This window comes from Thalassophryne amazonica, chromosome 4 (assembly GCF_902500255.1).
Source record: "Thalassophryne amazonica chromosome 4, fThaAma1.1, whole genome shotgun sequence".
NCBI lineage: Eukaryota > Metazoa > Chordata > Actinopteri > Batrachoidiformes > Batrachoididae > Thalassophryne > Thalassophryne amazonica.
In genome coordinates, this window is record NC_047106.1 from 25565403 (window position 1) to 25592624 (window position 27222).

A 27222-nucleotide genomic window follows, 5' to 3' on the forward strand; every position below is an offset into this window, starting at 1 on the left:
AATAAATCAGTAAAATGTGAATGATGTTAGAAGTATGCTATAACAGAGGTATAAAATAAGTGACATATGTTGCAAATGTTTGGGGCTAAACGGTGGTCAATTTGACTCATTTTTATTCCAGTATGAAAGAAAAAACTTTTTACTGTATAGTAACAGGATGTAGTCCCACACGCATTTCGATAGGTGGCGCTAAACCACCCAGTCGTTCTTCCACAGTCATCAAACGCAGAACAAAGAAGAAGAGCGCCCATCCTTTTCACGTATGGTAAATAAAAGCGATTTATTTATTTTGCACGTGGAGCACCGCAGCCTCAAAATCTGATACTTTCTGTAGTCAGAAATAACATTTTGGCCGAAGCTTACTGTGTTTGGCATACAACGATAACAAACATTTAGACTGAACATCGTTACCTTTTGTTGTATTGCTGAGTGACCTCGTGGCGGAAACTCGGAAGTGCACGTGGGTTGGAAAAAGATCAAGATTAATTTAACAACTGTTGAATAGATTATAGTTATTTAACCCTCTAAGATCCGCTGTTGCAGAATTACAACAATTTTTATTATCCCCCCCAAAACGTTTTTTTTTTGGGGGGGGGGGGGGGGGGTAAACCACATGAATATACTCATTTGGTCCTATTGTCCAGCTTCAGAATGCTATTGGGTCATACATCTGTATATAAGGCTGCCCTGGGCTTCAGAAGTCACACAACCTCCAGATTTTTGAGACGCCGTCGTCCCCTCAGTTCACTAGATTGGATTCATCTGATTAAAGTAAGTAAAATGCTTTAACTATTTTGTGTGTGTGTGCTCGCGCGCGTGCATGTGTTTGTTACAGTGTCTGGAACATGTCCATATGTAGTCATTGTAGAAAATGTCTTACATTTTATTTAGAGCTTGTTTTATAATTGTTGCAATATTGCAACGTTTGGTTATTGTTGTCATCAAAACATCCCAGTTTTGAGAGGAACTTCAATTTTAAAATTCCCAATATACGTAAATTTAAACAACATGATTTACACACTCTAGCCTTATAGTCGATTACATATTATTGTATTAGAAACTAGTGTGCAATGATATATTGCCATACATATATTTTTTCATTTACTTATGATTTTTAACCACCTTCAACACTCAGTATTTTCCCCTTTTCACATAAAGCAGGACTTTCTAACAAAGTAATTCTGCTGGTCCACATCTGCCCCTTGTCTTGGTTCATGATAAGAATGTTCCTGTCAATTCATAGTCAAAGCCGTAGTGGGGGGTGCTTGGGGCATGTTTCCATTGTTCTGTAATAGGTGATGGTGCTCAGGAATGTAAGGTGGTGTTGTAAGTTGGAGGCTACCTGTATATCTATTAGTATGATAATCAGGGTTTACGAACATTCCTCTATACACTGTTGTGTGACCAGTTAAATGTGTGAATAGGCTACTTTAGTACAATGTGTAAAGCCCCATTCACACCGGGCCCACTTCGAGTTGCGTCGTGTGGTGTCATGAGTCATGACGGCTGCACGTGGAAGCAACTCAGTGCCGAGACGATGTACCTCAATGCCACAACAGAGCGAGGGATACAAAGAACGAAGCCAATCGGACGCCAAAAATTAAACATGTTAATTTTTTTTGTGTGTGTCCTGTGCTCTACGCAGAAATTAAGTGGTTTCAACGCAAATCAGGGCAACGCAACGGTACTCAATGTGGCTGGAAGCTACAGCCTCACAATACAACGTTACCTGATGCCAATTTATGATTCCTGCTGTGTTCCATTGTTAAATCACACAGGATTGCTTGATTGTTTTTAAACCGTGTACACAATGCAGTAAAACTACACGCTCAAAAAGAGCACAGAAAAAAAAAATGCTGATTGTAGCCTGACAGCTGCTGCAGCTACTCGTTCTTCTCTCACAACTGTGTTTAAATAAAGTCCATAAAAGTCCTGCTCACAGACTGATTGCCAGAGACAGTGCATGTCCACATCCAGTAAAAAGTGCGGACATCTCCAGTCCACTCACGGACAATTCGTTTGCACACTCACAAGTGAAAAATTAAAAGAAAAAAAAATGTCTGGCTGCACTTAGTTAGTTCCTTGTTCTCTCATCACTGTGTTAAATAAAGGACATAAGTCCTGCTCACAGACTGATTGCCAGAGACAGGACATGTCCACATCAAATAGAACTCCAGACATCTCCACATTTACTCACGGACGGTTCATTCACATGTGTGTGCGCACGCAGCTCATGGTCAAAGGAAAAAAGATCAACTATAACACAACTCAGAGTGCAGACCTGCAGCTCAGCACAAGAATAAACATAAACTAGAAGAGAAATCAGAGTGCACAGTCTGGCTGCAGCCAAACTGTGCACTCTGATCTCTCTGTGCAGAGGACCTGCAGGCTGTGTCCTCGTCTTCTTTCTCCCCCTTGCTGCGCGCACCTGACACAGACATTCCTGCGTCGTCTTGACGCCACATGAAGCAACTCGAAGCAGCCCCGGTGTGAAAGGGGCTTCGTACTGAAATCAATCTCCCCATCATCCCTTCTTTTTATACAGTTTATCTAGAATCTAATAAGCATGTGTGCTGTTTATATATGCATTTGTTTCAATTTCTTTCTCTTTTTTTTCCCCATTTCAGAATGCCACCAGTAAGGAGAGATCCCCGCTGCTCTGAGCAGGACGTGATTGAGAGCCTCCAAAATGGAGAAAGTGACATCGACATAGAGTTCGACGACACTGACGAAAGTGACGAAGAATCAAACTACGATACCAAAGAAAGCCAAGAACCCACTGTTTGCCAAGCCAATGTGGACATCAAGCCCCAACCAAATGAAGACATCAAGCCTTGTGACACATATCGCTGGCAAAAAAAGGGATTTTGTGAGTCCTAATACTGATTTTTCTGGTCCAGCTGTCATGGATGGGTGAGTCCTAATACTGATTTTTCTGGTCCAGCTGTCACGGATGGTCCAACTTTCCTCCCCACACCGCTGCAGTACTTTGAAAAGTTTGTCTCAGAAGAAATGACTGAGGCTCTGGTAACCAATACAAATGAGTACAGCGTTCAAAATAATGGAAGATCTCTGAGCACTAATAAAAAGGAAATACAGAAAATGTTGGGCATGTACCTGAGGATGGGCTTGGTACAAATGGCTGGAACTCGTATGTATTGGGAGACAGATACGCGGCACCCCCCTGTTGCTGATGTGATGTTCCGCAACAGATTCCAGTCTCTGTTGACAACATTACATTTTGTGAACAATTTGACAGTGTCAGAGACTGAAAAGAGGGACAAACTCTGGAAACTCAGACCATGGCTTGAATCATTTCAAGAGAAATACCTGCAGGTGGTACCCGAAGAGCACAGTTCTGTGGGTGAGGTGATGATTCCTTTCAAGAGGAAGTTCAGCAGCATCAAGCAGTATATGTGAGGCAAGCCACACCCATAGGGGTTCAAAGTGTGGGTGAGAGCTGGAATCTCTGGCATGATGCTTGACTTTGATGTTTACCAAGGAAGCGTGAACACACTTGTGTCATCCTTCACTGGACCAGAAGCTGTGCAGAAGATTCAACGATGGGACAAAGCCACCAAAACCTACATTGAAGTTGAATGGCCTTGCATTGTAGGTAGCTACAACAAATACATGGGAGGCGTGCATTTGTTGGATTCATTCACAGCGAAATACAAGTTTGCCCTGAAATCCCGGCGCTGGTACATGTATATCTTCTGGCACACCATTACCCTTGCTGTGCTCAACGCCTGGCTCCTCTACAAGCGGCACTGCCAATCTCTTAAGATGCCAAAGAAGGAGATAATGAACATGAGAAAGTTCCAGGCTACGCTAGCATCTTCTCTCATTTTGGTAAGAATCTATTTCTGCTATTTACAATGTTTGTGATATCTTTGACTTGCGTCATCCTGCATTTTTGGCATGTACATGAATTGATTATTTATATTGATTCTTCTCTTTTCAGGTAGACACAACACCGAAAACTACAAAGAGAGGACGACCATCTTCAGCCAGTGCAAGCCCAGATGCAGCAGGGAGTCCTTTGAATGCTGGGAAGAGGCTTTCCCCAGGTGATGGGAGTCCATATGGTCCTTCTTCAAAGAAAGCATGTGCACACCCCCCACAGGATGTGCGCAAGGACCAAACTGGACATTTCCCCATGAAGATGAAGAGAGGACGCTGCAGACATTGAGTAAAGGTTATACAAACACCCAGTGCGCCAAGTGTGATGTCCGCCTCTGTTTTTCAGAGGACAAGAACTGTTTCTGGGAATATCATTGTAAATAAATAGCAAAGTTCTTGTCTTGCAATAAATGACTGTTCACAAAAACACGGCTGAGATTATTTTTCATGTTATACTGTTCTGGGACAAAAGCAAAACCCTGCAAATAAATCCTTACTTCTGTATTATTGGTCAGACAATGACCACAAATACAGGAGATTCTGCTCCCCTTAGAGCTCAATGTTACAATTACGTTTCCGTAAAAACTTGCAAAAACATAACCAAAAAAAAACACCACCTAATTTTTAACCTCAAAGGCATCCTACAACATCATCTTAATGGTTGAAAAAATTTTTTTACAGGGTTAATGTTAACCGGCAAGATTGCACTAAAGCCCCTTTCACACCGGGCCCACTTTGAGTTGCGTCATGACGACGTAGGAATGTTTGTGTCAGGTGTGTGTAGCAGGGGGTCAGAGGAGAACCTGCAGAAAGACTCAGCTGCAGGCAGTCTGTGTGCGCTCTGATTTCTCTTCTAGTTTGTATATCTTGTGCTGAGCTGCCGGTCTGCACTGAGTTCTGTCATAGTTTATCTTTGACCGCGAGCTGTGTCCGTGCGTGCGAACAAACCGTCCTTGAGAAAATGTGGAGATGTCTGGAGTTATGCTGTATTTTGTGGACATGTCCTGTCTCTGGCAATCAGTCTGTGAGCAGGACTTTGACTTTATTCAAAAACAATTGTGAGAGAATTTAAGGTAAGAGCGAGTAGCTGCCTGCAGCCAGGCTGCAATCAGCATTTTTTTTTCTTCTGTGCTTTTTGAGCATGTAGTTTTACTGCATTGTGTACACGGTATAAAAACAATCCAGCGTGATTTATACATCAGGAACAATGGAACACAGCAGGAATCATAAATTGGCACTGGGTAATGTATTTTGAGGGTGTGGCTTCGAGTCACGTTGAGTACCGTTGCTTTGCCCTGACTTGCGTTGAAACTACTTCCTTTCTGCGTTGAGCACAGGATGCAAGAAAAAATTAAACCTGTTTAATTTTGGCATCCGATTGACTTCGTCCTTTGCGTCCCTCGCGGTGTTGTGGCATTGAGCTACATCGTCTCAGCACTAGGTTGCATCCACGTGGCGTCATGACGCTGCACGACGCAACTCGAAGTGGGCCTGGTGTGAAAGGGGCTTACGACACAGCAATAAAGAAAAGCTATAATTAAGATGAAAGATTCAGTACTTTGTCAAATTTTCTGTCATTCTCACCTGTAGGATGTTAAAGCAGATGTTATTTAAAATCATTTTAAATGTCGGCCCGCTGTTTTTGTTTTGTCTCACCATGAAAGAAGAAGTTTCTTGTTTCGTACTGACGGGTCCATCATCATGCTGAACACATGAATCCAAAGTAAGTCTGCCAGAAACTGATCCCCAGCCTGCAAAGCGTGGACCTGCTGATGGTCTGTCAGTGCACACAGTTACACAGTGACACACAGTGGGATTGTTGGCATGGCCAAATTCTGTTCCAGCTGCTCTGTGGTGGAAACAGACACCATGCAAAAGTCTCATCTCATTTCTGCCAAACAACTGGATGAGTGCTGCACGATGCCTAATCCAACGTAGGAGAATGAGTACAATTTATTTTTGAAAAAAAAGATGATGCTTTGACTGTATTGTTGGTTTTGCATTAACCTGCTTTTTTTTTTTAATTCTGCAGGGTAGCTGCTGGTTGTCTGAAGTGGAAATTGGGGGAATCTTACATTTGTTAAGAATAGAAAGTAAAAGTTAGCGGTAAATATTTGTTTTCGCCCACAATTGTGTAACAGAAAGTGCCCTCTTTTGATGTCACTTTTATAACAAAATGATTTTCGTGGGGAAAGTACCTCAACTCATGGTGTGTAATAAAATTCTCTTCGAATGAATCTTGTTTTAAATGACTTAATTGAGCTCACAAAAATAATGTTGAAGACTTTGACTATGTGTTTTTATGATACTGTATCAATAACATGTTTTAAGTAAATCACATGAAATTCTGCCATTGAAATTTGCTTTGCATCTGTTAGTAAAATAGTACACATTGTTGTCCATTCTGCTCGGGTATCAAATAGCCAGAAGATCAACTAGCTAAGCGTAGAGCACACAGGCGTGAAAAGATGCACATTTACAGAGCATCTCAAAGTATCACAGCACTTCACTTTTTCCACATTTTGTTATGTTATAGCCTTATTCTGAAATGGAGTTCATTAATTTTTTTCTCTAAATATTCAACTCAACAAACACCTAATAATGACAACATTAACAAAGGAGTTTGTTTTTACAAATTTATTAAATATAAAAACCTAACATCATATGTACATAAGTATTCACACATTTTGCTCAGTACTTTGTTGATGCAGCTTTGGCAGCAATTACAGTCTCAAGTCTTTGTGAATATGGTGCTACAAGTTTGGTGCACCTATCTTTGGACAGTTTTACCTATTCCTCTTTGCAGCACCTCTAAAGCTCCATCAGCTAATTCATGGATTGCTGCAGACATGGTTGTCCTTCCAGAAGGTTTTCCTCTCTCCACACTGGAATACTGGAGCAGCCAGCTCTCGGAAGAGTCCTGGTGGATCTGACATTCTTGTACATGAGATTTTTATTTATTTATTTATTTATTTTAGTTTTTTGTTTTGTGTATAAATTTGCTGTAATCTTAAAAAAAAAAAAAAATGCTTTTTTTTAAACATTGTTATTTTGAGGTACTGTGTAGAATTTTGAGAGGAAAAAATGAATTTCATCCATTTTGGAATAAGGCTGTAATATATTTTTAAAAAGTGAAGCGCTGTGAATACTTTCTGGACGTGCCGTGTATATATATATATATATATATATATATATACACAACCCCTGGCAAAAATTATGGAATCACCGGCCTCAGAGGATGTTCATTCAGTTGTTTAATTTTGTAGAAAAAAAGCAGATCACAGACATGACACAAAACTAAAGTAATTTCAAATGGCAACTTTCTGGCTTTAAGAAACACTATAAGAAATCAAGAAAAAAAGATTGTGGCAGTCAGTAACGGTTACTTTTTTAGACCAAGCAGAGGAAAAAAATATGGAATCACTCAATTCTGAGGAAAAAATTATGGAATCGCCCTGTAAGTTTTCATCCCCCAAATTAACACCTGCATCAAATCAGATCTGCTCATTGACATTGACCCTATGCCATGACATTGACCCTATGTGTCTTTTTGCAAGGAATGTCTATGGCAAGATGCATTATCATCTTGAAAAATGATTTCATCATCCCCAAACACCCACGATTGCTTTCCTTAGCCCATTGTAACCTTGTTTTTTTCTGTTTAGGTGTTAATGATGCCTTTCGTTTAGCTTTTCTGTATGTAAATCCCATTTCCTTTAGGCGGTTTCTTACAGTTCGGTCACAGACGTTGACTCCAGTTTCCTCCCATTCGTTCCTCATTTGTTTTGTACATTTTCGATTTTTGAGACATATTGCTTTAAGTTTTCTGTCTTGACGCTTTGTCTTCCTTGGTCTACCAGTATGTTTGCCTTTAACAACCTTCCCATGTTGTTTGTATTTGGTCCAGAGTTTATACACATCTGACTGTGAACAACCAACATCTTTTGCAACATTGCGTGATGATTTACTCTCTTTTAAGAATTTGATAATCCTCTCCTTTGTTTCAATTGACATCTCTCATGTTGGAGCCATGATTCATGTCAGTCCACTTGGTGCAACAGCTCTCCAAGGTGTGATCACTCCTTTTTAGATGCAGACTAACGAGCAGATCTGATATGATGCAGGTGTTAGTTTTGGGGATGAAAATTACAGGGTGATTCCATAATTTTTCCTCAGAATTGAGTGATTCCATATTTTTTTCCTCTGCTTGGTCTAAAAAGTAACGTTACTGACTGCCACAATCTTTTTTTCTTGATTTCTTATAGTGTTTCTTAAAGCCAGAAAGTTGCTATTTGAAATGACTTTAGTTTTGTGTCATGTCTGTGATCTGCTTTTTTTCTACAAAATTAAACAACTGAATGAACATCCTCCAAGGCCGGTGATTCCATAATTTTTGCCAGGGGTTGTATATATATAATATAAAAAGTTGATTTCCACATCATGCGATTGTCATTTTTGCTCAAAGCTTGTGAAACATGGATAACAAGAACAATCAGAAATTTCTGACATCCACCAACCTGAATCACCATGCCCTAATATCAGTGACCTTGGTTAACTTCATTTCATCTCTCAAATATCAGTGTAGTCGTCTGCTGTATGATGTATTTTATTGAAAGGTTTGACGGAATCTTGCTAACAGACAGACAAATAAACACTGATGATTTTATTACATCCTTGGAGACGTAATGACTGCAAACCATCGAAGAAGAATAAGTGTGATGGAGAAGCGGTGTGAGATATGTAATTATTTTGTATACAGACCACATTGGAAATGACAAGATGAGGATTACACAAGCAATTGGACCACACAGTTTTCTTTTCAGACCGGTTATTTTGGGTGAATCATTCAAAAAATGGGCAGCTTCTGTGCCTGTCATTGCACTTGTCTTTTCCCATAAACGTATGTGCCAAAAATTATAATGTATTGTGGGGAAAATTGCAGTGCATTGATGGAAATGCAAAGCTACTGGGTTCAAATCACTTTGAAGTTTTTGTCTAGTACTTGATGGGTAATTCTGGTCGTGTAACTGTGTGGCTGCCAGCACTGTTTTCATTGAGATGGATCAGATTTCTGTCAGGTGTCAGAGGTCACACTTATGAAAAATACTTTCATATGAATATTTAAAAATACTTGGAAGCACACCAGGAGTTATTTCATGCAGCTTCAAGAGAGGAAAAGCAAAAAAAACTTCAATCTCTGGTTTTGATGTAGCTGTTCTCCTTCTCACTCCGGTTGTGTTCACACTTCAGCTGATTTGAGTGGCTCCAGTGTGTCTTTCACTACAAAGTACAAAATTACATCAGTTTGAAGGGTAATTTCTTCGACGTAACGCTATACGCCACAGGAAACAAACATCCCCACCTCAGTTTTAAGACGTGGCACGGTATCACCAGGTGTGGAGCGGCGACAGCTCCGCTTCAGCAGCTGCTATCGACAGCAGGATGAACTTTGGAGTGTTTTCAAAAAGTGCTGCTCTGTTCTGAGCTTGGCCCTTCTTGACCCAGTGGCCGTACATCTTGAAGGCGCAGGCGTCGATGAGCTTGCGGATAGGCTTGACGGCATACGGGTCACTCTTGATCACCTCCTTGGTGACAGGCTTGGCACGACGGTAGCTGCAGTAGATCCGCATCGTAGCGAGTACAGTGATGCAAATGACCTGAGGGGGAAGTTCAGAGGGTCACCTGCTTCACTTTTTCCACATTTTGTTATGTTACAGCCTTATTAAAAAATGGATTAAATTTTTTTTAAAATCCTCAAAATTCTACACATATCATAATGACAATGAAAGGTTTTTTGTTGTTGTTTGTTTGTTTTTTAGATTTTTGCAAATTTAATAAAAATCTAAGAAATAACAGGTAAGTATTCACAGCCTTTGCCATGAAGCTCAAAATTGAGCTCAGGTGTATCCTGTTTCCACTGATCATCCTTGAGATGTTTCTACAGGTTAATTGGAGTCCACCTGGGGTAAATTCAGTTGATTGGACATGATTTGGAAAGACAAACACCTGTCTACATATAAGGTCCCACAGTTGACATTGCATGTCAGAGCACAAACCATGCATGAAGTCAAAGGAATTGTCTGTAGACCTCTGAGACAGGATTGTCTCTCTGCACAAATCTGGGGAAGGGTACAGAAACATTTCTGCTGCTTTTAAGGTCCCAATGAGCACAGTGGCCTCAATAATCCTTAAATGGAAGAAGTTCAGATCCACCAGGACTCTTCTAAAAGCTGCACGCCCATCTAAACTGAGCAATCAGGAGAGAAGGACCTTAAACAGGGAGGTAAGCAAGAACCTGATGTTCACTCTGTCAGAGCTCCAGCACCTTCTGCAGCAATCCACCAATCAGTATGGTAGAATGGCCAGACGGAAGCCACTCCTTAGTTAAAGGAACATAGCAGAAAACCTGGAGTTTGCCAAAAGGCACCTGAAGGAGTCTCAGATCATGAGAAACAAAATTCTCTGGTCTGATGAGACAAAGACTGAACACTGGTGTGAATGCCAGGTGTCATGTTTGGAGGAAACCAGGCACCGTCCCTACAGTGAAGCATGGTGGTGACACTATCATGCTGTGAGGATGTTTTCAGCAGCAGGAACTGGGAGACTAGTCAGTATTGAAGGAAATTTGAATGCAGCAATGTACAGAGACATCCTGGAGGAAAACCTGCTCCAGAGCGCTCTTGACCTCAGACTGGGATGACGGTTCATCTACCAGCAGGACAATGACCCTTAGTACACAGCCAAGATATCAAAGGAGGGGCTTCAGGACAACTCTGTGAATGTTCTTGAGTGGCCCAGCCAGAGCCCAGACCTGAATCTGATTGAACATCTCTGGAGAGATCTGAAAATGGCTGTGCACCAACGCTCTCCATCCAACCTGATGCTGCAAAGAGGAATGGACAAAACTGCCCAAAGATAGGTGCGCCAAGCTTGTGGCATCATATTCAAGAATACTTGAGGTTGTAATTGCTGCCAAAGGTGCATCAACAAAGTATTGAGCAAAGCCTCAAATACTTCTGCACATCTCATTTCTTAGTTCTTTATTTTGAATAAATTTGCAATTATTAAAAAAGAACATCCATTTTTTCATGTTGTCATTATGGGGTGTTGCGAGTAGAATTTTGAGGGGAAAAAAATTACTCCATTTTTGAATAAGGCTGTAACATAAAATGTGAAAAAAGTGAAGCGCTGTGAATACTTTCCAGATGCACAGTAAAACTAAATCCAGCGATCACCACCACAATTATAAGTGATATCCTGCTGTTGTCTGTGTCGATACATGCAATAAAACAAGGGATTATATTTTCTAAAATTTGGTCAACATGGAATTGTTGCTCAAATAATACTACAATACGTAATATTACAACATGAACGTCATCGAATTACATTAATTTGGGGTGAGGAGGGTTGTTTAACCACAAAAAACATTAAAATTGAATGCTCTTTTAATAAATGTATCCAACATGACAGAATAAACTTCAATAAGTCAAATTTTCTGTTTCACTATTATATGCATTTTGCAGCATAAGGAATGTAATCCTCTTATACACAACAAAAATATAAATGCAACACTTTTGGTTTTGCTTCCATTTTGTATGAGATGAACTCAAAGATCTAAAACTTTTTCCACATACACAATATCACCATTTCCCCTCAAATATTGTTCACAAACCAGTCTAAATCTGTGATAGTGAGCACTTCTCCTTTGCTGAGATAATCCATCCCACCTCACAGGTGTGCCATATCAAGATGCTGATTAGACACCATGATTAGTGCACAGGTGTGCCTTAGACTGCCCACAATAAAAGGCCACTCTGAAAGGTGCAGTTTTATCACACAGCACAATGCCACAGATGTTGCTCGTGTATTGAATGTTCATTTCTCTACCATAAGCCGTCTCCAAAGGCGTTTCAGTGAATTTGGCAGTACATCCAACCAGCCTCACAACCGCAGACCACGTGTAACCACACCAGCCCAGGACCTCCACATCCAGCATGTTCACCTCCAAGATCGTCTGAGACCAGTCACTCGGACAGCTGCTGAAACAATCGGTTTGCATAACCAAGAATTTCTGCACAAACTGTCAGAAACCGTCTCAGGAAAGCTCATCTGCACTGCTCGTTGTCCTCATCGGGGTCCTCGACCTGACTCCAGTTCGTCGTCGTAACCGACTGAGTGGGCAAATGCTCACATTTGCTGGCGTTTGGCACGTTGGAGAGGTGTTCTCTTCATGGATGAATCCCGGTTCACAATGTTCAGGGCAGATGGCAGAACAGCGTGTGTGGCATCGTGTGGGTGAGCCGGTTTTCTGATGTCAATTGTTGTGGATCGAGTGGGCCCATGGTGGCGGTGGGGTTATGGTATGGGCAGGCATCTGTTATGGACGAAGAACACAGGTGCATTTTATTGATGGCATTTTGAATGCACAGAGATACCGTGATGAGATCCTGAGGCCCATTGTTGTGCCATCCAAGAACATCACCTCATGTTGCAGCAGGATAATGCACGGCCCCCATGTTGCAAGGATCTGTACACAATTCTTGGAAACTGAAAATGTCCCAGTTCATGCATGGCCCGGCATACTCACCGGACCTGTCACCCATTGAGCATGTTTGGGATGCTCTGGACCCGGCGGATACGACAGCGGTGTTACCCAGTTCCTGCCAATATCCAGCAACTTCGCACAGCCATTGAAGAGGAGTGGACCAACATTCCACAGGCCACAACTGACAACCTGATCAACTCTATGCGAAGGAGATGTGTTGCACTGCATGAGGCAAATGGTGGTCACACCAGATACTGACTGGTATCCCCCCCAATAAAACAAAACCGCACCTTTCAGAGTGGCCTTTTATTGTGGGCAGTCTAAGGCACACCTGTGCACTAATCATGGTGTCTAATCAGCATCTTGATATGGCACACCTGTGAGGTGGGTTGGATTATCTCAGCAAAGGAGAAGTGCTCACTATCACAGATTTAGACTGGTTTGTGAACAATATTTGAGGGAAATGGTGATATTGTGTATGTGGAAAAAGTTTGAGATCTTTGAGTTCATCTCATACAAAATGGGAGCAAAACCAAAAGTGTTGCGTTTATATTTTTGTTGAGTGTACTATCAATTTTATAAAGTTGGGTTTGCACGTTATATTTTATGGTAATAACTTTAGTGAAATATTTTTAAATTTGCCCTCGCAGTCATTTTTAGTACGTGGGGAAAAACATTTGAAATTTTCCAGCGGCGCGTTTAATTGTTAATCACAAGTGAAAGTTGTTCTTGTTAAGAGAAATTGCTGACAGCAAAAATCAGTCTTCAATTGTGTCCCTTGCCCTTATGGGCAATTTACTTGTATTTAAATAAAAATAAAGTGAGACTTGATTACTTAGGTTTACAGCCTGACTCAACAAATATAACGCACGATATTGTGTTTCAACAGTGAATCAATCGACGTGTTCTTTGTATGACCATGTGATTGTTAACTCAAAGGGTTTTTAGATGCCTGAATGTTTTGCAAACTAGTCTATAGCTCCATCAATTAAATCATATTAATCACATTGTAAAATAAGCTTTTAGCATTTATGTTTGTGATATGTATTGTGAGCATTTTTTTTCTCTTTATGCAGTTTTCCCATTTCCATGTGATAATGTATTCTTCATTTAACTCGGTTAGTCCCATTGAGATCAAGCTCTCTTTTACATGAGAGAACCTGGACATTTTTTTAAAGTTTCCAATTCACCTAACCTGCATGTCTTTCAAAGTAGGAGGAAGTCAGAGCACCCAGAGGGAACTCACACAAACATAGGGAGAACATGCAAACTCCACAAAGAAAGGCCACAGCTGGGAATCGACCCCATGATCTTATTGCTGTGAGGCAAGTGCTAACCACTAATCCACCGTGTCGCCCGGTGGTGTTGCACTTCGGAACTGTGTGGAAAAATGTCATGTCTGACAAAACTGATTTGAAAAGTGGAGTTCTCTGTTGCATCACAAGTGAATAGTCATTGAACTGCAAATGCAACCCCAATTCCAATGAAGTTGGGACATTGTGTAAAATGCAACTAAAAACAGAATACAGTGATTTGCAAATCCTCTTCAACCTATATTCAGTTGAATACACCACAAAGAGAAGATATTTAAAGTTCAAATTGATAGACTTTTTTTGTTTTTGTGCAAATATTTGCTCATTTTGAAATGGATGCCTGCAACACATTTCAAAAAACTGGGACAGTGAGTGGCAACAAAAGACTGGGAATGTTGATGAATGCTCAAAGAACACCTGTTTGGAACATTCCACAGGTGAACAGGTTAGTTGGAAACAGGTGAGTGTCATGATTGGGTATAAAAGGAGCATCCCCAAAAGGCTCAGCCATTCACAAGCAAAGATGGGGTGAGGATCACCATTTTGTGAAAAACTGCATGAAAAAATAGTCCAACAGTTTAAGAACAATGTTTCTCAATGTTCAATTTCAAGGAATTTAGGGATTCCATCATCTACAGTCCATAATATAATCAGAAGATTCAGAGAATCTGGAGAACTTTCTATACGTAAGTGGCAAGGCCGAAAACCAACATTGAATGCCTGTGACCTTTGATCCCTCAGGTGGCGCTGCATTAAAACCAACATTATTGTGTAAAGGATCTTACTGCGTGGGCTCAGGAACACTTCAGAAAACCAATGTCAGTTAACACAGTTCGTCGCTACATCTACAAGTGCAAGTTAAAGTGAAAGCTATACATCAACAACATCCAGAAATGCCGCCGCCTTCTCTGGGCCTGAGCTCATTTGAAATGGACAGATGCAAAGTGGAAAAGTGTGCTGTGGTCTGATGAGTCCACATTTCAAATCAAATCGAATCAATTTTATTTATATAGCGCCAAATCACAAACAGTTCTCAAACAGTTGCCCCAAGGCGCTTTATATTGTAAGGCAAGGCCATACAATAATTACGGAAAAACCCCAACGGTCAAAACAACCCCCTGTGAGCAAGCACTTGGTGACAGTGGGAAGGAAAAACTCCATTTTAACAGGAAGAAACCTCCAGCAGAACCAGGGCAGTCTTCTGCTGGGACTGGTTGGGGCTGAGGGAGAGAACCAGGAAAAAGACATGCTATGGAGGGGAGCAGAGATCAATCACTAATGATTAAATGCAGAGTGGTGCATACAGAGCAAAAAGTGAAAGAAACACTCCGTGCATCATGGGAACCCCCCAGCAGTCTAAGTCTATAGCAGCACAACTAAGGGATGGTTCAGGGTCACCTGATCCAGCCCTAACTATAAGCTTTAGCAAAAAGGAAAGTTTTAAGCCTAATCTTAAAAGTAGAGAGGGTGTCTGTCTCCCTGATCTGAATTGGGAGCTGGTTCCACAGGAGAGGAGCCTGAAAGCTGAAGGCTCTGCCTCCCATTCTACTCTTACAAACCCTAGGAACTACAAGTTAAGCCTGCAGTCTGAGAGCGAAGCGCTCTATTGGGGTGGTATGGTACTATGAGGTCCCTAAGATAAGATGGGACCTGATTATTCAAAACCTTATAAGTAAGAAGAAGAATTTTAAATTCTATTCTAGAATTAACAGGAAGCCAATGAAGAGAGGCCAATATGGGTGAGATATGCTCTCTCCTTCTAGTCCCTGTCAGTACTCTAGCTGCAGCGTTTTCAATTAACTGAAGGCTTTTCAGGGAACTTTTAGGACAACCTGATAATAATGAATTACAGTAGTCCAGCCTAGAGGAAATAAATGCATGAATTAGTTTTTCAGCATCACTCTGAGACAAGACCTTTCTAATTTTAGAGATATTGCACAAATGCAAAAAAGCAGTCCTACATATTTGTTTAATATGCGCATTGAATGACATATCCTGATCAAAAATTACTCCATGATTTCTCACAGTATTACTAGAGGTCAGGGTAATGCCATCCAGAGTAAGGATCTGGTTAGACACCAAGTTTCTAAGATTTGTGGGGCCAAGTACAATAACTTCAGTTTTATCTGAGTTTAAAAGCAGGAAATTAGAGGTCATCCATGTCTTTATGTCTCTAAGACAATCCTGCAGTTTAGCTAATTGGTGTGTGTCCTCTGGCTTCATGGATAGATAAAGCTGGGTATCATCTGCATAACAATGAAAATTTAAGCAATGCTGTCTAATAATACTGCCTAAGGGAAACATGTATAAAGTGAATAAAATTGGTCCTAGCACAGAACCTTGTGGAACTCCATAATTAACCTTAGTCTGTGAAGAAGATTCCCCATTTACATGAACAAATTATAATCAGACAAATATGATTCAAACCACCGCAGCGCAGTGCCTTTAATACCTATGGCATGCTCTAGTCTCTGTAATAAAATTTTATGGTCAACAGTATCAAAAGCAGCACTGAGGTCTAACAGAACAAGCACAGAGATGAGTCCACTGTCTGAGGCCATAAGAAGATCATTTGTAACCTTCACTAATGCTGTTTCTGTACTATGATGAATTCTAAAACCTGACTGAAACTCTTCAAATAGACCATTCCTCTGCAGATGATCAGTTAGCTGTTTTACAACTACCCTTTCAAGAATTTTTGAGAGAAAAGGAAGGTTGGAGATTGGCCTATAATTAGCTAAGATAGCTGGGTCAAGTGATGGCTTTTTAAGTAATGGTTTAATTACTGCCACCTTAAAAGCCTGTGGTACATAGCCAACTAATAAAGATAGATTGATCATATTTAAGATCGAAGCATTAATTAATGGTAGGGCTTCCTTGAGCAGCCTGGTAGGAATGGGGTCTAATAGACATGTTGATGGTTTGGAGGAAGTAACTAATGAAAATAACTCAGAACAGTCGGAGAGAAAGAGTCTAACCAAATACCAAATCACTGAAAGCAGCCAAAGATAACGATATGTCTTTGGGATGGTTATGAGTAATTTTTTTCTCTAATAGTTAAAATTTTATTAGCAAAGAAAGTCATGAAGTCATTACTAGTTAAAGTTAAAGGAATACTCGGCTCAACAGAGCTCTGACTCTGTCAGCCTGGCTACAGTGCTGAAAAGAAACCTGGGGTTGTTCTTATTTTCTTCAATTAGTGATGAGTAGTAAGATGTCCTAGCTTTACGGTGGGCTTTTTTATAGAGCAACAGACTCTTTTTCCAGGCTAAGTGAAGATCTTCTAAATTAGTTAGATGCCATTTCCTCTCCAACTTATGGGTTATCTGCTTAAGCTGCGAGTTTGTGAGTTATACCACAGAGTCAGGCACTTCTGATTTAAGGCTCTCTTTTTCAGAGGAGCTACAGCATCCAAAGGTTGTCTTCAATGAGGATGTAAAACTATTGACAAGATACTCTATCTCACTCACAGATTTAGGTAGCTACTCTGCACTGTGTTGGTATATGGCATTAGAGAACATAAAGAAGGAATTCATATCCTTAAACCTAGTTACAGCGCTTTCTGAAAGACCTCTAGTGTAATGAAACTTATTCCCCACTGCTGGGTAGTCCATTAGAGTAAATGTAAATGTTATTAAGAAATGATCAGACAGAAGGGAGTTTTCAGGGAATACTGTTTAAGTCTTCAATTTCCATACCATAAGTCAGAACAAGACCTAAAGATATGATTAAAGTGGTGGGTGGACTCATTTACATTTTGAGCAAAGCCAGTTGAGTCTAATAATAGATTAAATGCAGTGTTGAGGCTGTCATTCTCAGCATCTGTGTGGATGTTAAAATCGCCCACTATAATTATCTTATCTGAGCTAAGCACTAAGTCAGGCAAAAGGTCAGAAAATTCACAGAGAAACTCACAGTAACGACCAGGTGGACGATAGATAATAACAAATAAAACTGGTTTTTGGGACTTCCAATTTGGATGAACAAGACTAAGAGTCAAGCTTTCAAATGAATTAAAGCTCTGTCTGGGTTTTGGATTAATTAATAAACTGGAATGGAAGATTGCTGCTAATCCTCCGCCTCGGCCCGTGCTACGAGCGTTCTGTCAGTTAGTGTGACTCGGGGGTGCTGACTCATTTAAACTAACATATTCATCCTGCTGTAACCAGGTTTCTGTAAGGCAGAATAAATCAATATGTTGATCAATTATTATATCATTTACTAACAGGGACTTAGAAGAGAGAGACCTAATGTTTAATAGACCACATTTAACTGTTTTAGTCTGTGGTGCAGTTCAAGGTGCTATATTATGTTTTCTTTTGAATTTTTATGCTTAAATAGATTTTACTGGTTATTGGTGGTCTGGGAGCAGGCACCGTCTCTACGGGGATGGGGTAATGGAGGGGATGGGCAGGGGGAGAGAAGCTGCAGAGAGGTGTGTAAGACTACAACTCTGCTTCCTGGTCCCAACCCTGGATAGTCCATGGTTTGGAGGGATTTAAGAAAATTGGCCAGATTTCTAGAAATCTGGCCAACATTTCAAATTGTTTTTGGAAATCATGGATGTCGTGTCCTCCAGACAAAAGAGGAAAAAGACCATCCAGATTGTTACCAGCACAAAAGTTCAAAAGCCAGTATCTGTGATGGTATGGGGGGGTGTGTTAGTGCCCATGGCATGGGCAAACTTACACATCTGTGATGGCACCATCAATGCTGAAAGGTACATCCAGGTTTTGGAGCAACACATGCCTGCCATCCAAGCACCGTCTTTTTCCAGGGACCGAGTCCTACTTACTTTAGCAAGACAATGCCAAGCCATTCAAGCCACAATTCTGCACGTGTTTTTGCAACATGCGTGGCTTCGTAGTAAAAGGGAAAGATTGCGGGTACTAGACTGGCCTGCCTGCAGTCCAGATCAGTCGCCATTGAAAATGTGTGGCGCATTATGAAGCACAAAATACGACAAGAGAACCTGGACTGTTGAACAACTGAAGTCATGCATCAAGCAAGAATGGGAAAGAATTCCACCTACAAAGCTTCAACAATTAGTGTCCTCAGTTCCCAAAAGCTTATTGACTGTTGTTAGAAGGAAAGGTGATGTAACACAGTGATAAGCATACCACTGTCCCAGCTTTTTTGAAATGTGTTGCAGGCATCCATTTCAAAATGAGCAAATATTTGCACAAAAACAGTAAAGTTTATCAGTTTGAACATTAAATGTCTTTGTGGTGTATTCAGTTGAATATAGGTTGAAGAGGATTTGCAAATCATTGTAGTCTGTTTTTATTTACATTTTACACAACGTCCCAACATCATTGGAATTGGGGTTGTATTTGCACACACTGACATTTAGTATAGGACTAATTGAATTGGGTAGTTTATATAAAATTAAGATTCGAATTTACAAGGCGAGTTGTTTCTTGGATGTAGGTGGTCCTCAAAGGCAACATTTTGGGTTCCTTTCCTGTTTGCAACTGCATTATGCATGAGTGAAGAACAGTTATGAAAAAAGGAATTGTGGGAAAATAAGTCCTGTTTTAAAAAAAGGCAAACTGCAAGATGCTCAGAATTACAATAAAAACTAAAAATCTTTTGAGTGTACCGACCTTGAAGCGTCTGTATGGACTGAATTGTCGTACTTCATCCACGACATACTGTGAGAAAAATGGGTGGTTCAGAGCCTCGGTGGCTGTGTAGCGCTTACTGGGGTCTACGACCAGCATCCGAGAGATCTGAGGAAATCAAGTGGAGGTCATGTGTTGACTACTGCATGTAGTTCCAATCCAGTTAGGTTCAACTTTTTACCAAATTGGGGCAACAAAGAACAAACAGGTCTTACCAAATCTTTAACAGTGTCTGAGCGGTCGTTCCATTCTGGAGAGGAGAAGTCATACCTTCCTGCCAAAATCATACGCAGCATCAGAACCTGTTTCCGGTGCCAGAAGGGCGGCGAGCCTGCCAGGAGGGTGTACATGATAACTCCTGAACTCCATCTGTAAGTAGACAACAAATGTACAAAGTCGGTGTGCAAGTTCCTCAGGCAACAGCCTGGATGTTTAATTGAGCTAGTTGAAGTTTTTATAATAGTTTTCTACAGCTGAGATGACTTTTTACTGTTGGTTGGTTTGTTATGCGATACTCACATGTCCACAGCATGATCGTATCCTCTGTGTCCCACATCCATGGAGCACTCGATGATCTCAGGAGCCAGATAGCCAGGAGTCCCACACACCTCTGGATTAAAGACAGACCAAAAACATTCACTTGTATATAGATTACAAATACAGCCTACAGTCAAAACAGAAAGACACTGTTACTATTTAATAAATAAGGGAGCAGACCCCACGCATGGGGGCCGCCATGTTGATACAGTAGCCCAAAAGGGTCATGCTTACTGTGTATTTTATATTTTACAAAGCAGGTGGAAGAATGATGACAAAAGAAGTGGACACAGTGGTAGTCAACAGCCTGTGTCACTCCCTGTATTTCACAGTATGTGTGTGCCAAGTTTGGCTTAATTCTGCAGCACAAAAGTGTCTCCCCTTAAGTGCTGCAAGTAAAGTGCTCAATAGCCTATGTCACTCCCTGTATGTCAAAGTATATTTGTGCCAAGTTTGGCTCAATCCTAAGGTGGAGTTTGAACAGGAGAGGGGCACACACACACACACACACACACACACACACACACACACACACACACACACACACACACACACATACATACAGCTGTCTCTTACTATAAAGATATCCCAAGAAAAGGCAACGGAGCATGAATCCCCATTGCCATGGCAGCAAATACATGAAGGCAAGCAAAATCGTGAAAACTGACAGCAATAATACAATCTTCAACTTCACCACTAGATGACACTAAATCCTACACACTGTAGCTTTAATGTGATAGCATTCATGCAGGCTGCATTAGTGACAATATTGTGTTACTCATTTCAATATCCATAGTGGAAATAATGACATATATCCATATTAAAATGTTATGGAACAGGAGACATTCCTTTATGTGATTTGGCGGTTTCTACTTGAGCCAACATTTTACTTGGAATTGAGTATCACTTTGAAAGGTCAAAGAACTCTTGAGGAACTGAGAGTTCAGTAAGCAGATTTGATTGTCCTGTTCCATCTTAACCTTCATCAAAACAACAAATGGCAGAATGTCATGTAAACCGACCCTAATGTTATGTGGGCCGCCAGAAGAGGAGGTACTGCTGGCCCACCACCAGAGGGCGCCCTGCCTGAAGTGCGGGCTTCAGGCACGAGAGGGCGCTGCCGCCACGGACACAGCCGGGGGTGACAGCTGTCACTCATTATCTCATGACAGCTGTCACCCATCTACGCTTCATCATACTACTCCATAAAACCCGGACGTCATCTCCACCTCATTGCCGAGATATCATCTACCTGTGAAGGTAATTTCTCTGCTGACTTAAAACTAAATAATAGTCTGAACTCTTTTGCAGCCGTTTTCCTGTGGTGTGCCTTATCTGCTGGACGGCTTCGCTTCACACCCAAACCAGATAAGTGGTTTAACAGGAGCTGCACGAGTGTGTGATTAGAGGTGGAGGTGACTTTCCACCTTCTGACTGTTTTTGTTACTGGGTGTGCACACACCCACATCTCACTGTTTGTGCTCCTCACCAGCAGTACCAGATCCGACAGCCGGGGACGGTGATCACCTGGGAATTCGGGACTTGGCGGCTCCAGTATTCACCAGGTTTGGTGGCGGTAGAAATCGTGTGGTTCCGGCTCTTCTCAGGACAGACGTCTTCTATCCTCGAGCCTGCCCACACATCACCTTTGTGTATTGACTGCTATCATATTCTGAGATTGTCTGTATAGTCGTTGTGCACATTCACAACATTAAATTGTTACCTTTTGGCTCATCTATTGACCGTTCATTTGGGCCCCCTGTTGTGGGTCTGTGTCACTACACTTTCTCCAACACCTGATTCGCTGCCAAATCCACCAACAGCTGGTATAACTGCACTGTAGACCTTCAAACGCAGTAACCTTATACCTTAAGAGTGTAGGACATGTTTATTCAACTAAAAGTAGGTTAATTGGGCAGGAATGTTCCGAGTTAAGCTTTTGTTTTTACAGCCATATTATAGTGACATCAACTTGCTTTCACTTTTGGTGTTCATTTTGCTGACCTTTGAGCTTCTTTTCTGCTTGAACCTGCACAGCAAAACCAAAGTCAGTCAGCTTGATGTTCATCTCGTCATCTAAAGGATGTTTTCGGGCTTCAGGTCTCTGTGGACAATGTTCTGGCTGTGAAGAAACTGGACCACCTTCAGCAAAGCACGCATGATCATCCTACAGCCAAAAAAAATCCCACATTACTCCTCATCAACAATAAGTATACTGATATAAATGATATTAAGAGTGAGCTAAGATGTTCACTGACCTGGTTTCTTTCTCACTCAGAGTAACTTTCTCTGTGAGGTAGTCAAAAAGTTCTCCTCTCCTCATCCTGGAGGAAAATAGTGAACAACTCTCAGTTCTTTGGAATATGGCATTCATCACAGCCTTTTCTATGTGAAACTGTTGGTACAATTATAACTTTAAACACTTACAGGTCGAAGACCAGAAAGAAGAAGGCATTTGACCAGTAGCAGTCTTTGAGCTGTACTAGAAAGGGGAGATGTGTTTACAAAAAGGAAGAGGACATAGACAGTAAAAAAAAAAAAAAATTAAATTATTTATAATGATGACCAAAAAACAGTGCCTCCAAAGTTTTTTTTTTTTGTTTGTTTTTTTTTCAGATAGTCAGCACAATTAATTTTCCTCCAAATTAGGTCAATGGAATTACTGGCTAATAATTATAACGCAATCATCTGAAACAATGCCAGACTTATAAATATAAAAGTATTTTATTAATATTTAGGATAAACCACAATACAATTACATCTAATACTGACATTAATACTCTTAAAACCTTTTAGAGAGCAACAACTGACAAGCTAATTAGCCTGCAGCTAGCAAGCTAAGTAGTTGCGTAAAGGAATGCTTAGTTTTCACATTATGAGGTAACGTCATAGAATTTGATTTGTTTGACCATTACTTTAGAAACCAAGCATTCAATACAGTCAAAACTATTCCATTTATCAATCCTATTAGCTCAACAAATAATTTTCCATCACTTGTCACCAAAACTGGAGCATCTTTAAATTCTGACCCCTACAAACTGAAATGAACTTTTGTCACATTTTTGCTGTTTTTACCCCTTAACTCCATAGTATTCAGTCACAGATAGTCCAAACTATACCCGTTTGGAATGCTTATGATCAGTCAAATTATGTGGCATAGTTTTCATTATGATTGGAGCAAAATTATAAGTTAACCACAGTGTAAACCTTCATTGAGCCCTATCTGGCTATAATTGCCACTCTGGCATGGTCACCATACATTTATGTGTAGGCCATGGTGTACTGAGGCTGGATTGCAGGTGTTGTACTGAATCAGTCAAAACTGGTTTCTGGCTGATGGACTAAATGAAGACTGTTGTTAATTATTGCCAAAAATAGTGCCTCCAAACCTTTAGATAGTCACACAGCTTAATTTACCTCATCACTGATGACATGCCCCACAAGGTAACCTATATGGCGTTAACCATAGACTGTAGGGCGTTAGTGCAGACTAGCGTTGCCATTTTGAGGTATAGAAACAAGAGTGCAGAGCTTCTTAGGTAGCAAAACAGGCATGCGATAAAACATGAATAATGTCCATAACTATCATAACCGTCTATAGGGTCTACAGATAATGACACCAGGTGCCAGCCCCTGTCAGTTAACAACAAAACTGGAGCTACAATGAGCACAGACTCACCGAAATTGGACAGCAAGCTTGCAAAATGCAATTGACTATCTGGCTTTTATCATCAACTAGGTTTTGGTGGTGTACTGGTGTGTCAACTGGGTGATGCTCAGTCTGTTTGACCCAAAGTCTCTGAGGAATATTTCAATCACTTTGTTGAATTTAAGCCATGGAGAATTAAGGGTGTTCTTTAAGCAAAAGACGTTCCAACCTAGTGGTATGGAGGTCAAGTTCACAAAGTGACCAGTGAGTGGATTTGGCCTTCACCCATTTTAAGGCTTTTGTGCTCCTTGGATTTGTGCCGGCATATGTGCTTACTGATGTTGTCCACTCCGCAGACTTTTTTGAGGATCTCAATCTCCTTCACTGTTGCCTCTCTGAGGTCCTTTATCTCTTCCTGAGACATCTTGTCTGAGGGGGTGATGTCGATGATCTTCACAGCGTACTCCTGAAAAGTTTGCTTGTTGACACAGCGGCGTACCACGCTACTCACCCCCCTGATTAACAGAAGAACAGAGTGGCCTTTTACATTAACTGTATTTATTGGAGTATAGCAAGGGTTTTTTTTTATGAGTTTGGGAGGCCCTACGACTTATACACTGAAAAAGCACACATTTGTTATTCACAACTGTAAGTTGTACTTGTCAAGAGAAATTGCTGTCCTTCTGTCCATCCTTCCATCTGCTGGTATGGCATAACCTTCCCTGTTCTAAACTGTAAAACTCTCAAAATCAAAATTTCCATACATTAATACTTGGAGGTCAAAGATCTGCCTACCAACAAACCATGCATTTCAGACATTTATAAATATCTTTTTTACTGAATCTTGAGTTTCAAGTAGAACATGTACCAGAAGCCCTGAAATGCTAACATTACCCACTAGATGGCGACAAAAGCTGCTTAAATGTGCGGTAAGATCCCGAATATTTATTCATTCGAGAAGTTAATTTTAGGCGAAAATAAAATGGGCTGTCAGCCAAAAATCAATGTACAGTTGCGTCCTTTGCCCTTATGGGCAATTTACTTGTTAATACTAATAACTTTATATTGGCTTTTCCCAGGAGTAAAATAAATAAATAAAATAAACAACAATAATAATAAAAAATGCTAATAATACGCACACTACAATAATGCACAAAAATCCCAAATTATTAGAATGCAGAAAATGAAGATTGAACCAAGTTCCATGATTCAGCAAGACACCATCAAGATTCTGCTGTGGTATAGTCTTGTAGTATTGCTGCATTCATGATAAAAAAAATGTTACCCATCATGAAGCAACGAATGCCTATGGCCTTCAAGACTTAAAGGATGACAGAATATATCATGGGCCTTAACAAAACATCAGCATCCTTCAGCAGAATGATGGGAATGACTATGACCAAGCTCTACATGTTCTGAAATTCTGCAAACTATCCACACAGTTTGTCCAAATGAACTGTCAATCAGATAACAGATTTTGTTCTGGGAAATGTCTCTTTTTGCTAAATGTGTTTTCACCACACACTTGTGTCATGTATCTCTGAACGTTATGATGGGTGCCGAATATTCCTACCTTCCCAGAATCTCTTTGGGTTCATACTTCTCGTAGAACTCCTGGCCTCCCTCCCAGTCAGGGATCTCCTCCTCTTTGGTCATACTGATGTGGTGCTGCTTCATAAAAGTCACACAACAGAAACATTTTTTTGTACACCTCAGAGATACGATGTAAATACATAAGAACGAAACTGAATTCTTTTGGTTCAACGACAACATAATATTGATCACACATCTAGGTGCAAGCCTACAGTGGAACCAGGTTTACAGCTGTCTGACAGTATGTTTCATTTTCATTACCACTGGGAAATTTCAAATTTGGTCTTTTGCTCACAATTTCAATGAAAGAAAGAAAACCATTAAAGAACAGCATTCATATAGAAACAGGTGTGCTAGAGACTTTTGCACATTATTGTATATCCAACTTCAAACTTTCTGTAATAGTATGTTATTTTCAGTTATTTTTTGCATTTAATAGATTTGTTGTACAACTTTTCATTACTGTCAGATTCTTGGTTGTGGCCAAGTGCCGATAATAAAGGGTTTGTATTCTTGTAGCACAAATAAATGCATCATTACGTATTTAACAAATATATTAAACAATGTCACAATGCATATATGCAGAAAAACAAAGTTTTGCATCTATAAAAAAACAATTGTTTTAACTTTTCAGTACATACAAATAATGAAGTTGTAAGTAGATTTTTTTTAAACACTTTGTACAGTTGTAGAGAAAATTCTTCTGTGTCTGTTTGGATACATTTCTTTTTTCCAGTTCTTTTTCATTTTGATGTTTTTGCTGTCACAGAATGAAATATCACTGTACTGCACAAATAGCTAAAAACACAGAATAAAGCACAGAATACCAGTCCAAGGTGTGTGATAGTGATAGTTTTTTTTAACCTATCTGCAGCTGTGTATACACAACATGCAATAATAAATAATGGACACAGGATATTGCACATATGAAGATGCTACAAAGATGGAGTTACAGCCACATGCTGCAGTGTATTCTACATTCTATATTACACAGTTCTATCGATTTGTATTTAACTGTCTTATGTCTGTCTTAACTCAGGCTACGGTACCGTCTACCTGAGGGCAGGAGGGAAACAGATTGTTAAAGGGATGTGAAGTGTCCCTGATTATCCTTCTTGTCTTGGACAAGCAGCGCTGTTCTGCCAGTTCACCAATGGCTGGCAGAGAAGGGTACAGAAATGTTTCTGCTGCTTTGAAGGTCCCAATGAGCACCGTGGTCTCCATCATCCTTAAATGGAATAAGTTTGGATCCACCAAGACTCTGATTTAGAAAAACAAACACTCCTCATGTTGTCATTATGTGGTGGTGTGAGTAGAATTTTGAGGGGAAAAATGAATTGACTCCATTTTGGAATAAGCCTGTAAAATAACAAAATGTGGAAAAAGTGAAGTGCTGTGAATACTTCCGGATGTATTTGAGGGTTGGGGTTCTTTTGGTCTGTGGGACCTTTAACAGAAATCAATTGCACAGGCACACTGTAAAATTACATCAGAATCAAATACTATTAAATGCTGCAAAAATATTACTTCTCACTCATGAAAATTGTGGCTCAAAACTAAAACTCATCCTCCCTCATGTTTAAATTTCATTCCTGTCATGTCATAGAGTGTACACCAATAAAACGTATCTGCCACTCTGCAAATCAGATCTCCAGTTTGTCCCCCCTCACCATTTGACCTTATGCTTGTTCCAGTGAGTAATGTCACACAAATAAAACCCACTAACATGCTCAAATACTCACCATGTGCGGTGCTCGTCAGTCCCTTTCAGGAAAGTTTTCCATATTTACTTCAGTGTCTTCTTAAAGCTCTCAGATGTTCAAACCTGTGTTGTGGCAGTTTTGTGAGGCCACTGCTTTTGCACAGCTCTAATGTCAAGATGCCAAAAATAAATTGAGGCTTCCAAAGATGCAGCACAGTCTGAACCCAGGCCAGAACACAAACAGATCCACTGACACCTTCTGAGCTCGCACTCCTTCCAGGTTTTTACCAACTCTGCTCAACATGACTTCACCAACATGGGTTTGTATCAAGACGCTGACAAACACCACACGTTTT

The 27222-nt window shown here is 40.4% G+C and overlaps 2 protein-coding genes across 3 annotated transcripts; one reads left to right on the forward strand and one right to left on the reverse strand.

The window, feature by feature from the left end:
* Positions 1-220: 220 nt before the first annotated feature.
* Positions 221-4544, forward strand: LOC117509543 (piggyBac transposable element-derived protein 2-like). Of its 2 annotated transcripts, none has more exons than XM_034169276.1 (4): positions 221-265; positions 645-771; positions 2628-3852; positions 3965-4544. In XM_034169276.1, exons 3-4 carry the CDS (start codon positions 3475-3477, stop codon positions 4190-4192), a joined length of 606 nt encoding a protein of 201 aa, XP_034025167.1. In that variant the 5' UTR covers positions 221-265; positions 645-771; positions 2628-3474; the 3' UTR covers positions 4193-4544. The 2 variants fall into 2 exon arrangements, with proteins under 2 accessions (XP_034025167.1, XP_034025168.1); XM_034169277.1 differs by lacking the exon at positions 221-265 and having other exon boundaries at positions 338-771; positions 2628-2902; positions 2945-3852.
* A 4067-nt stretch (positions 4545-8611) lies between these two features.
* On the reverse strand, positions 8612-27203 carry LOC117509545 (phosphorylase b kinase gamma catalytic chain, skeletal muscle/heart isoform-like). The gene is given in 11 exon segments (XM_034169279.1): positions 8612-9560; positions 19368-19493; positions 19601-19754; positions 19905-19995; positions 21927-22004; positions 22007-22089; positions 22181-22246; positions 22350-22404; positions 23908-24086; positions 25145-25242; positions 26907-27203. Coding segments are annotated over 11 exon segments (1203 nt in total). The 5' UTR covers positions 26910-27203; the 3' UTR covers positions 8612-9290.
* Positions 27204-27222: the final 19 nt, after the last annotated feature.

Coding starts and splice junctions, on each gene's coding strand:
- LOC117509543 (XM_034169276.1), top strand. CDS start 3,475: ATGATGCTTGACTTTGATGTTTACCAAGGAAGCGTGAACACACTTGTG. Junction 3,853..3,964: donor TAGCATCTTCTCTCATTTTG/GTAAGAATCTAT, acceptor TTCTCTTTTCAG/GTAGACACAACACCGAAAAC.